The sequence below is a fragment of the Rattus rattus genome, chromosome 5 (assembly GCF_011064425.1).
Source record: "Rattus rattus isolate New Zealand chromosome 5, Rrattus_CSIRO_v1, whole genome shotgun sequence".
Lineage (NCBI taxonomy): Eukaryota > Metazoa > Chordata > Mammalia > Rodentia > Muridae > Rattus > Rattus rattus.
The window spans coordinates 84,865,192-84,876,502 of NC_046158.1; the positions used below are offsets into that span (position 1 = coordinate 84,865,192).

The 11,311-nt window shown below is 42.3% G+C and overlaps 1 protein-coding gene across 1 annotated transcript; it reads right to left on the bottom strand.

Annotated features, from left to right (window-relative positions):
- Positions 1-292: 292 nt before the first annotated feature.
- Arl14ep (ADP ribosylation factor like GTPase 14 effector protein) lies at positions 293-10,802 on the bottom strand. Its single transcript, XM_032903854.1, has 5 exons — positions 10,683-10,802; positions 5,991-6,477; positions 4,028-4,155; positions 2,373-2,597; positions 293-1,870 (listed from the first exon to the last, which is right to left on the bottom strand). Exons 2-5 carry the CDS (start codon positions 6,411-6,413, stop codon positions 1,816-1,818), a joined length of 831 nt encoding a protein of 276 aa, XP_032759745.1. The 5' UTR covers positions 6,414-6,477; positions 10,683-10,802; the 3' UTR covers positions 293-1,815.
- Between the last annotated feature and the right edge of the window lie 509 nt (positions 10,803-11,311).

The window sequence follows — 11,311 nt, forward strand, 5'->3', positions numbered from 1 at the left end:
TCTATCTGTGGCTCTGCAAAACATTTCCTTAATTTAGAAAAAGTAAATATTATACCTTTTAAATTAAAAATAGTTAAAAACGTTTTGACTCCTAACATTCGGATTTAATGACTTGCTCACTAGGCTTCTGACACTTGGTCAAAGAGAAACCCTAGGGTTGGGGATTTAGCTCAGTGGTAGAGCGCTTGCTAGCAAGCGCAAGGCCCTGGGTTTGGTCCCCAGCTCGAAAAAAAAAAAAAAAAAAAAAAAAAAAAAAAGAGAAACCCTAAGTGACAGCACATTTAATTCCAAGTTGGAAATGAAACAGCATTTTATCAAAGAAAAGCAATCAAGTGTAGTACAGAGATAACCAACTGAACAAAAATGCTAGTGTACTGGAAAACTCAAACTGGTTTCCATGCTTCAAAGTATTTTAAGCTGCTAAAGACTCAGGAACAAGAAGAACCTTCGAAAGGCTTTAGTTGGTAAGAAGTGCTGGAGATGCTCCCTTGACCCACAGACACCCATTCTGACTTCTCAGCAAGACTCCGTCAGTTCTCGGAAACCTTACTTCTATTCCACATGTTCCAGCTTCTCCATGTTTTCATCATTCTCTTAAGGGACATTTTTAGAAATCTCAACCCTCACATCTATCCACAGTTTTAACAGCACAGAAATACTGCTGTGACGATTTGAATAAGGGGCCCCCACAGGGTCATACACTCGAATGCTTACTCATCACGGAGTGGCACTATTTGATAAGAATTAGGAAGGGTGGCCTTGTTGGAAACGTGTGCCACTGGTGGTGAGCACTGAGGTTTCAAAAGCCATGTCTGGCTAAGTCTCTCTTTGACTGTGGGTAAGGACATAAAGATCTGAGATACTGACACATCTGTCTGCAGGCCACCATGCTCCCCAACCATGATGGTAACGGGTAACCCTCTGAAACTGTAAACCCTCAATATGCTCTTCCTTTACTAGCGTTGCCTTGGCCATGGTGTCTCCTCACAGCACAGAACAGTGACCGAGACAAAGGTGCAGCCATTTATGTAGTACACACTCATGCTTTATATGGAAAAGAGGAACGGAGTTTTCTTCAGGTACGAACCTTTACCACGAATGCATAGATTAAGAACTGAGACGCTGAAGGTGCAATGAATATTGTGTTCCTCTCCAGACGGAGGAAAAAGAACTGCGTTTTAGCACTTAGGTATCTAGTTTGTTTTCAAAATAGCCACTTACTGTGTTGCAGGAAAATCAGTTTTCTGTGTCACAGGTGCTGCTCCCAGCTAAGGGCTGGGCCTATCTATTTGTACAGCACTGTGAGGCGATGCACTAAAGAAATGCTAATAATCAAGGGGAAAGAGGATTGCTGTATGACCTTTAAATATCCATCAAAATATTAAAAACTTATAGCTATAAATGGACAAGAAAATTAAAGTTTATGTATTGAGAATTAAGAGTTTTATTGTATTGCCTAAAGTCATCTGAATAGCCTCTGACTGGTGTGTTAGTAACAGTGACAGGAACCTTTCTGACCGTTTCAATGCTGTGACGAATCTATTTACAGTAAACAGCCTTTACGTTAAGTTTTTACCGTAACTTTGTCTGGGACAGTCTTCTTGCTCATCCCAGCTGCTTCTCTCGGCAATGTGTGTCAGTTCCTCACCAGGTTCCTCTGATGCACACGTCTCAAGGACAGCAGCGGTAATCAACACTCCCATGACCAGCGGTGGCATCCACATTCCATTTATGACTGATCCAAATTTCACTTCCAGAAAGGTCACTGTTCGTGTCTTTGCCGCGTTTTCATCTTTGCTGATCAATATTTGGCGATCACTTTTGTAAAATATCATATGGGTGACAGGGAGATAACAGACCATATGCTTTGCTGTAAGTGAATCAAATAACAGGTGTACAGACAGCAACCATGGGCAGAACGGAAAAGAAGCTCACGACTGGCACAGCCCACGAGGCACAGCAGCTAAGCACATCCTGACTTCTGCACTGGGAAGTTACGACTCCATGCAGGCAACAGTAAGCTGAGGGAAACTCAAATCTGCACCAGGCTGCTATGGCATGGGGACGGCTCAACTAAGTCATCATTACTGAAATTTGTTCATATGGGAACCCTAAAAACTGCAAACTACCTACACTTGTTAGACTGGCCCAGACAGGCTTAGAGCCGACTCTGGAGAAACAACCCATCTAAATTTACGTCAAGTAAAGACTTGTAAAGCACCCCAAATGCAACCAAATTCATACTAAGGTTTCCGACTTATTTATCAACAGTTAGGCCATCCTTGCATCTAAAAGCGACAGGGTTTAGAGAGAGCGAGAGAGACAGAGAGAGAGAGTGAGTCTTAGACCCGTAGTGTGACACTATCAATTACCCAGCGTGTTTATTATGGATTATCTCGCCTCCTTCAATCTCTATCTGCTCATACAGCCACTTGCGGTCGCAGCGGCACTCCGCCCCACATTTGGTGGAGCCACAGGTGGGGCAGGCGTAGAAGCATCCCAAGCAGTCCTCGTCCAGGCAGTCGCAGAGGTCCATGCCGCTGAATATCAGCAGGCCCTGGCTGTCATACACCTTACTCTTTGCTGGAATAATTTGTCTGTAAAACAAAAGAGTGAGCTGCATTTCATATACACTACGTTTGAATGTTTAGTTGAAAATAAGATAATGAAGAAAATGGAGGTAAAATATTTCTATGTAGAGATGCAGTCTACTAAACCAGCTTACTGTGCTCTCCTTAGGAGAGTTCTAGATGGGGAGAAGTGACCTGACCAAGTGATGAAAATGAAAAGGACACTGAAGTCATACAGATGTTAACCCAGGGCTGGTGAGGTGGCTCAGATGGCCAGGATGCTCAGTGTACAAGTGTGGGAACTGAGGGGCTGGACTCAAGGCCAGGGGCAAAAACGAACTTTGGTTTTCCTCTCGATCTCCTATACCTCTGGCATGATATGCACTCACACAAATACTATCTGTAACTAAGAATTCAGTAAGGAAATGTGCCCCCAAATGGCTTTACACAAACCATCACAGGATTAGTAGACCTCAGTGATTTGTCTCATTGGTTACCAAATCATACTGCTGTGAACATAGGACATCCCCTCCTCTAGGGGGCAGACACTCTAACCAATGTTACTTGTTTCTTTCTTTAAAAAAGAAAAAAAGATGTATTTATTTTTTTATCTATCTATCTTTATCTATCTATCTATCTATCTATCTATCTATCTATCTATCTATCTATCTATCAATCATACAGTGTTCTGCCTGCATGTCAAAGAGGGCATTGGATCCCATTACAGATGGTTGTAAGCCACCATGTGGGTGCTGGGAATTGAACTCAGGACCTCTGGAAGAGCAGTCAGTGCTCTCAACCTCTGAGCCATTTCTCCAGCCCTGTTTCTTTTCTTAATGACTTCTATTAAATCTAGTCTGAAAATATTTTAAATCACTCAATGGAAAACTTCACAGTTGGAAAAAGGTAAAAATGTCAATTCCAGTAAGAAAACAGCCTGACCTGTTGTAAATTTGTCAGTATCTTTTAAACATACTCAGTGCTAGCATATATATTTTAAATGACTTAGCTCCTTCAGTTGTGTACTAACTGTGTGTCTACTTCGGACCTGTGCAAAATCAAAAGCACTCGAGTTCTCATAAATGCAATGGCCTTTCTGTCAGCTGTACACAGAAAGCAGACACATCAAGAAGAGAGCATCAATATCAAATTTTGTAAACTGCAAACATCTTCGAAACTGGCGAGCTCTAAGATTTTCTTCAATTATTTTAACTCTCACTCCAAAATATTACCTTGTTCACTTCATGCTACCTTCTCAGAAAGAAGCTTCTAGAGTTCCAACGGATGCTTTACTTTACTACGATTAACAGCCAAGGCTTTCAGGTTTAACTAATTCAGAATACAATTTAAAATGATTAACAGTCAGAAAGCTGAAAATTAAGAAAAAAATACAAGAATAATGCAGATGTGTGGCAGTAACGTAACAAAGAACCGACAGGCCGGAACGGGCTGCCCACCTGTCGGAACCAGCGCTTGCATTTTTGGTGAGCTTCCTTTTCTCCCTTTTACCACTTTCTGGAGCAAATTCAGTTTGCTTTCCTGGGTTTGTAAACTGTAGTGACCTCAGAGCTTTAGCAGTCCTTCCCTGAATAAAAATACAAAAACAATAAATTAAAATCGTGAGTCCAAAACAATAGGACTTTACTTAGCATTAGCCCAGGTACCCCCCAATCTGGAATGCAGTTTGGAGCACACACATAGAGGAAGGTGGGAAAACCCACTCTTCTAGTCTATATTCAGATTTGTGTACTATTTTTGCTACTTTAGTCTCTTAGCAGGTGCAGAAGCTGGCACACTGAGGACAGCATGGCTGTCACCTCAGGAGAGAAGGCAGCTAAAGTAACTGAGGTTACAAATAACAATTTTCTGTCCTTCAGAACTTCTAACTTTTAAGAGGACAGTAGTACAGTGGCTTCACGTTCAAGCCATGTATATATATGTATATATGCACACGCTGTATGCATATATGCATATACATATATATGTAGGTTCTGGTAATTCAAGAGTTTGGTGCTAAGATTTTAAGTCTGTTATTTCGGGGAGGCAATAAGTGATCTTTCAAAATGTTTTCATACACCCAAAGTCAAGATTGGGTGGTAAAGAAGCCAGCCATATAAGAACAATGAAGAGATGAGGTGAAGACATCCAAGTCTAGATCATCGAGTATCTATGATGAACGAACTTCACATAATGCTGGGTCCTGGAGATGTGCCTGAGAGGAACACACACACAACTTAAAATTTTAATCTGGTTTATTAATACAACAAAAAGGAGAAAACTGAGAAAGTATGCCAGCAGCAAGAATTATAGAACACTGAAAAAGAGAAACTCTGAGAAGTGTTCCTGAGGGGTAAAGACAGCTTCCCGGGTCTCACTTTTCTGATATAAGTGACCTGCGTACAGGTATGAGACCTGGGGAAAAGGCATAAAATATTTCATACTTTACAACGTAAAAACCATGTGTTCTTTGGGCACAGGAGGCCCTAGAGTTAACCTTAACTACACTCAGAACATAGAGGCAGAAGCACTATGGAAGGCCACAACTACTTAAAACTTTCAAATAAGAACGGGATAGTTTGGTTTTGGACCCAGGGACAAGGGGCTGAGGTGTGCACCTTCCTCCCCCTGCCATTTCCCCATGAGACTTCCCTAGCTTTGGTCCTTGGGAGCCAGTGAACTCGCCCACCTGAGAACAATTTCCCAGTAAATCTGCCTTGGAGGCCAGGTCTACTTTGGTATGTAAAATATGCACCTCAGTCTCTTATCCTAGGGTCCCAAACCAAACATCTTCAAAGGAGAAAAACTGAAGTTCTATTCACTGACTACTGGGCACGATGCCTCATGCCTGGAGACTCCAGCTCAGGGGGCTGACGGAGAATCACTCACTGTCTTGAGAACAATGCTGGTCGTGACCACATGGAGAGTTCCAGGCCAGTCTGCTACAGAGCAAGCCCTCACCTCAAAATCAAAATAAAAATCAGTAATAACCCACTTCTTTGATTCTTTTTCTTAAAGCAATGCTTTAGTCCTAGACCAAGTCAGACATCCTTCCTGGTGTGTAGTCTCCAGTAGGTAAAACATTCAGTTAGCTACTTCAGTAACAGAAAAGGATATAAGTTCCCTAAGCTGGCCTTTGCCAATGTTCTAAAGACCATGCCTAAACTCTCCTTCCTAAGGTCTAAGAACGGAAGTTGTAGCATTGAAATCTTGGACACGTTATTTTCTTTTGTCCTAAGCCCTTGTTTACTGCTCATTCTGGACCGTGAGTGTATGGAAACATTTTAAAACATCACTATTTCACCTCAACTTTAAATCTGTTATATGCTAATGAATGTGACAGAAATATGACATGATTTCTTATAGTTACTCCGTACATCTAAAGTCCCACACTGCAGAAAAGTTAATGACATCTATACATACATCTGACTCGGGTTTCCGTCTCTGGCGGTCATCTGAATCAACATCCACGCTTCCATTGATGATCTGGGTACATTTTGGGCAAAGCTTCCAACCAGGTACGAGCTGCCTTCCAAACTTTGCACTCAGAAAAGTGGCATCATCTAAGTCAATTACATGTAGATTCTTTTTGGCTAGCTTTTTGTGTATGTTAAATGGGTCACAACATGACTTCTGTAACTCTTCAAATCTTTCAATATAAATTTTTACATGATGGAGACAAATCGTATTATTCCCAGAAAGTGTCATTCCAGTTCTAAGCTGAAGTAAAAGCATGTCATTTGATGACAATTCTTTCAATGTCTTGAAGCCCGTGTGCCGAGTGTAGAAGGTTTTATGGCAGTCATGTGTGGTGCGAAGCTGGACTCCCACCGAGCACGGATCCATCACCCTTGAATCTACCACGTTTCCCCTCTTTTATTTTGTCTAGAAATCTCTTTGGTAGGTCAACCTAGAGGAAACATTAAAGACAGATTGGTTCTGAAATTTCTTATTTGGAAAACTGTAAAAAGTTAGTACAACGCAGCTTCTTTAGAAAACAAAAGCAAAACACAGCAAACATTGAGTAGTGGGAAAGACCAAAGGCTTACAATAAGAATGTATTTAATCACAGAATGTCAGGTCAGATTTACACCAAAATACTTGAGATCACAGCTACAATGCTAAGATCGCATTACAGGGTTTAAGGAGAGAAATAGAAGAAACAAATACTCACATGAGAACTATTAGACTTTCAACAGAAAACTGCTTAGAACTTGTAGGGGATTTAAAAAAGATGCTGGAAACCAAAACACTATATGCTTTATAAAATATAAAAATGTTACAAAAGATACAAAAGACCTTTGTGGAACTCTACAAGTTCAGAACTATTTCAATCAAAAGACAATTGGAAATCCCCCACTGCCATGCTGCTAGAGTTTGAAAGCTGACTGCATGAAAGAGTACTAGTCCAAGGCAATGTGAAAGAAAAGAATGGCTGATTTACTAGAAAGATAATTAAAGACACTACAGGATCGCTGTAGTACAGACGAACAGACTGAGGGGTTTGCTGTATGATCTGGTACTGTGGTAAATAGCATTGTAAACCAAAGTGAAAAGGATTCCTGGCTTTACGAACCTTTAGGAGGTTGCCTTACTGCAAATGTCTTCTACCTCTAGACACAGGGAAATCACCCCACAGCATCCTGGCGGAGAGATTACATGATCTGGTAACCATAGCAACTAACTGATGCATCGAGACTAGAATGGCAAAGGAACCATAAGCACTTCACACAAAGTGAAGTGGCAGGATAACTGCAGGAAGGACTCAAGGATGCAATAACAGGAGGCTGTTATTCACGAGGGGGTTACCCATATTCCTGTAAACAATCTCATCAATACTCTATACCATAAGCCAAACAAACTCCCTGGTCCACCAGCGGTTATTTTGGTGGGATCATTGTTTAGGTTTGTGGCTGGTGCCCCAGTTGTGGTAAACAGGGAAAGTTAATGCAAGGAACTGTGGGGCCTGCTGTGCAAATACTATGAGGGCCTGCGATAAGTTGAACAAGCAGAGAATACAGTGTAGTCCTTGAACAGCATGTGTGGGATGAGACTGCTTAGCAGCTCATGATGGCAGCTGCATGTATTTATAAGACACCCAACTTGGTGGGTGATCTGGATGAAAGAGAGAACGAGATGGAGGTGCTGGCTGCCATTTCTTACAGGGACCCAAAAACTTGGAACCCAAGGAAAGAATGTAATAGAGTACTGAAGGTGAAAACAAGGTAGAACTGATCCTCAATACAGGAGAAAGAAAATCCATAATTCTTTCTGCAGATGGCCTGGAGCAGGAAACTGTCATTATACTCTGCCCTGAACTCCCTGAAGCAGACGGAAAGTCCTGGGTTCAAGTCCCAGCATAGTAGAAAAAGTGAAGAACACTTCTAAAATCTTAGCTTCTGGGAGGCTGACTGATGACAAATTCAAGGTCATCCTCAGCCACATCCCTGAAGGCCAGTCTGGGCTAGAAACTGTCTTGAAAGAGGGGAAAGGTCATCCTGGAACTCAGGAAGTTTATTTTTAGGAATCCAAGTCCCTAAAGCAGTATAATCTTTGATGGGTCAATTGTAGAAAATTAAACTGCCTGTCCAATCACTGCATTTAAAACAAACAAAACCAAAAGAGCAACACATGTATTGGTGCTTGGCCTGCATGGAGGTCTGTGTTCTACAGGGCTGGGATGCCTAGAAAGTAGAGCATCAAACGCCATGGAACTGGAGTTACAGTTGTTAAGCTGCTATGTGGGTGCTGGGATTCCACCTAGGTCTTTGCGAAAAGCAGCCAGTGCTCTTTACTGCTCACCCATCTCTTCAGTCCCAGTCACTGCATTTTTTTTTTAAAGTAAGGATCTCTCTGGTGTTACTGTTAAAGTAGAATTGTCTACAGTTGTTGCCAGATACAGAATTAGCTGTATATGCACATCTGTGCTTTAGATAGTGGATTATCAGTTATGTCCTACATATTGCTAAAAAGTTAACCCCATCTAAGTGGACAGTCATGTACCTTTATCTGCTAAATGTGGCACTTCCATTTTCAGTGCCTTTTAGGAAGCAGAGCCTTCTTCAGCTCTAGCTCTTTTTTATTTGAGCTAAGACTGATTTTCCGAATAACAACTTAGAGGAACTGCTCAGTTTAAATTTCCTACCTGAAGGTTGGGGTTTCTTTTCCAGACAAGATTGTTGGCAACAGATGAGATGGCTCAGTTAGTAAAGTGCTCACCACGTAAGCATAAGGACCCAGGTGTTATCCCTTGAACCCACAGAGGCAAAAAAGCCAAGTGTTCCGGTGCCCATCTGTTATCCCAGTGCTGGGGAAAGGAGGCAGGAGGCTCCCTGGGGCTTGCTGGTCAGCTAGGCATTCTTATTGACAAATATTAACACCCAATACACTATACTTTGACACCTGAATGAATCAGTGGGTCTGCAGGCCCTTCTTGTATATGTATAGCATTGTATATGCATCTATTTTGTTTTCCAATCAGCAAAAATACTTCTGACAAGTATTTAACTAAAGGACTTACTCCAGGTTTTATTTTGCTTTTTCTTTTGTTGTTGTTGTTGTTGTTGTTGTTGGTTTTTATGTTTTAAACTGCCATTAACTGAATTCCTGGTGATTTCATCCAAGAGGAAGTTCAGGATTTCAGTGTCCATTTTGTTTATACATTTATCAATAGTTTCCTGAACTGCTCTTCCGCACTGATCAACTGGAACAGAGTATTTCTTAATCCGACTTTAAGTCTCAATGTCCCTTGCCAATCAGTGGTCAACTCAGCCAAACCTCCTCAGAGTAGCTCTAGGGTTACATGTTCCCCAACCACCTATATACCCCACTTGTTCATATCAGTTCTTCCAGCATCACTAATTCCTCCTTCAGCTCAGAGGTAAGTTTCCATCAACCTATGTAAAAGAGTAACTTCAAGGCTTTCTGCTTTACAGAAACATAGTACTTTGTTACTTGTTAATCTATTGTATACCAATATCTCAGGGTAAGGAACTACCTGATTACTGAACAGCCATGGCTTCTCTAATTAGCAAATGCTGGCACTTTATTCTTAAGAACTTTTTTAATAAACACATATTCAGAAATTCCTAGAATCCCCAATAGCAAGCTCTCCTTGAAATAGATGTGATCAGATCTCACTTCTCTGCCTTGATTCCCACCACAACCCTGTATGGGATTCACTCACTAATGCCCCTACTCTCTCCTACATCAGTATGATTCACATCATCAGATCCAACAAACACCTACTATGCACACGGCAGGCAAAACGGTAGAAAAAAAAAATTAAAACAAAACGAAACAAACAACAAAACCCTCAACCCACCAAAGTGCTTAACTAAAATCACACAGCCAGAGCTGAAAAGATTGTGAATTTTAAATACGGGCTGGAGAGAGGGTTCAGAGGCTGCTCTTCCAGAAGACCTGGAGTTCAATTCCCAGCACCCATGCGGTGACTTGTAATATCCTGTAACTTTAGTTTCAAGGAAATTCGACGTCCAGTTCTGTTCTCTCTGGGCACCAGTCACGTACTGGTGGCACATACATGCTGGCAAAACATCCATCCATACAAAATGAAGTAATTAAAAAAAAATGTTTTTAAAGTTGGCCTTGGGAGGCAAAGGCAGGTGGATCTCTGAGTTCTAGACTAGCCCCGTCTACATAAAGAATTCCAAGTCAGCCAATACTACACAGAGAAACTGTCTCAAAAACAGAATGTCTCCAAAACAAACAAACAAACAAACTCAAAAACAAACAAACAAACAAAAACAACCAAACCAACAAAACTAAAGACCCAGGCCTGGTTCCTCATTTCTGTAATCTGAGCTAATCAGGGGGGTGGTGGGTTGGGGGGTAGCTTAGCGAGTCCCCACAAAGAAGCTGGGGATGAAGCTCGGCAGTGGCGAAGCCCTGGGTTCAAATCTTTCTACTGCAAACTAAAAACTTGCAGCCTGTGACCCTGATGCGGTGGCGGACCTACTATGGTCAAGGTAGAGCCTGGTGCCAGGCTGCTGCAAGCCGCAAGCCCCCTCCGCCGTGCAGGCCTCCCCTCCCAACCCTCCTCCCGGTCCCTCCGCCGCCTCCCACATTCAAGTGTCATCCGCAGAGTCCACTCACAGCCGTGCGGCCCGGTCCACCTGAGCTGCTACGGTTCTCAGTCGGGCTCCGGAAACACTGTATCTGCACAGGCCAAGCTCGGTACTCCACACTATCGCCTGCCCCGCGCAGACACCGAGAGGACGGCGAATGCGGCTAGAGAGACCGCGTGCACCATAAAGAGGAGCCGGGAGGTGCCTAGAGCGGAAGCCAGCCCGGAGGCCTCCGGAGGCGGAAAGACTGGGGGAGGGGAAGAGGGGATGACTCAATCCAAAGCGAGAGTTACTTCAGATGCTTGCCCGCCCTGGGGAACTTGTATACTGTCACTAGGTTATGGAATTGGGAGGCTCCTGGAGGTCCTTAGCAAACCTAAGTTTCCTTTACTTCGTTTGCAAATCTGTTCTGTTTGTTGTCCTACCAAACGAATGCACCTAGATATCGTTCATCCTGGAGAAGAGTGAGTTAAATGCAACTCAAGGAATGGACCGTATTTAAAGTCTCACACTTTATTTTTTGCTTCATTTCAACTAAATATATTCTGAAACCCTTTCTTCTATTATACATTATAAAGATGGCTAGTTCTTTGAGTAAAAGGTAGGCCCCAGGAAACGAACTTTTACATTTTTGGGGTGGAAAGAAGAGACATAAAC

Bases quoted from the DNA above. Each gene is read 5' to 3' on its own strand.
- Arl14ep (XM_032903854.1), bottom strand. From the start codon at position 6,413: ATGGATCCGTGCTCGGTGGGAGTCCAGCTTCGCACCACACATGACTGC. The intron at 4,156-5,990 runs GTATGTATAGAT...ATTTTTATTCAG, and splicing joins GACGGAAACCCGAGTCAGAT to GGAAGGACTGCTAAAGCTCT. The intron at 2,598-4,027 runs GTGGGCAGCCCG...TTTGTTTTACAG, and splicing joins GCAAGCGCTGGTTCCGACAG to ACAAATTATTCCAGCAAAGA.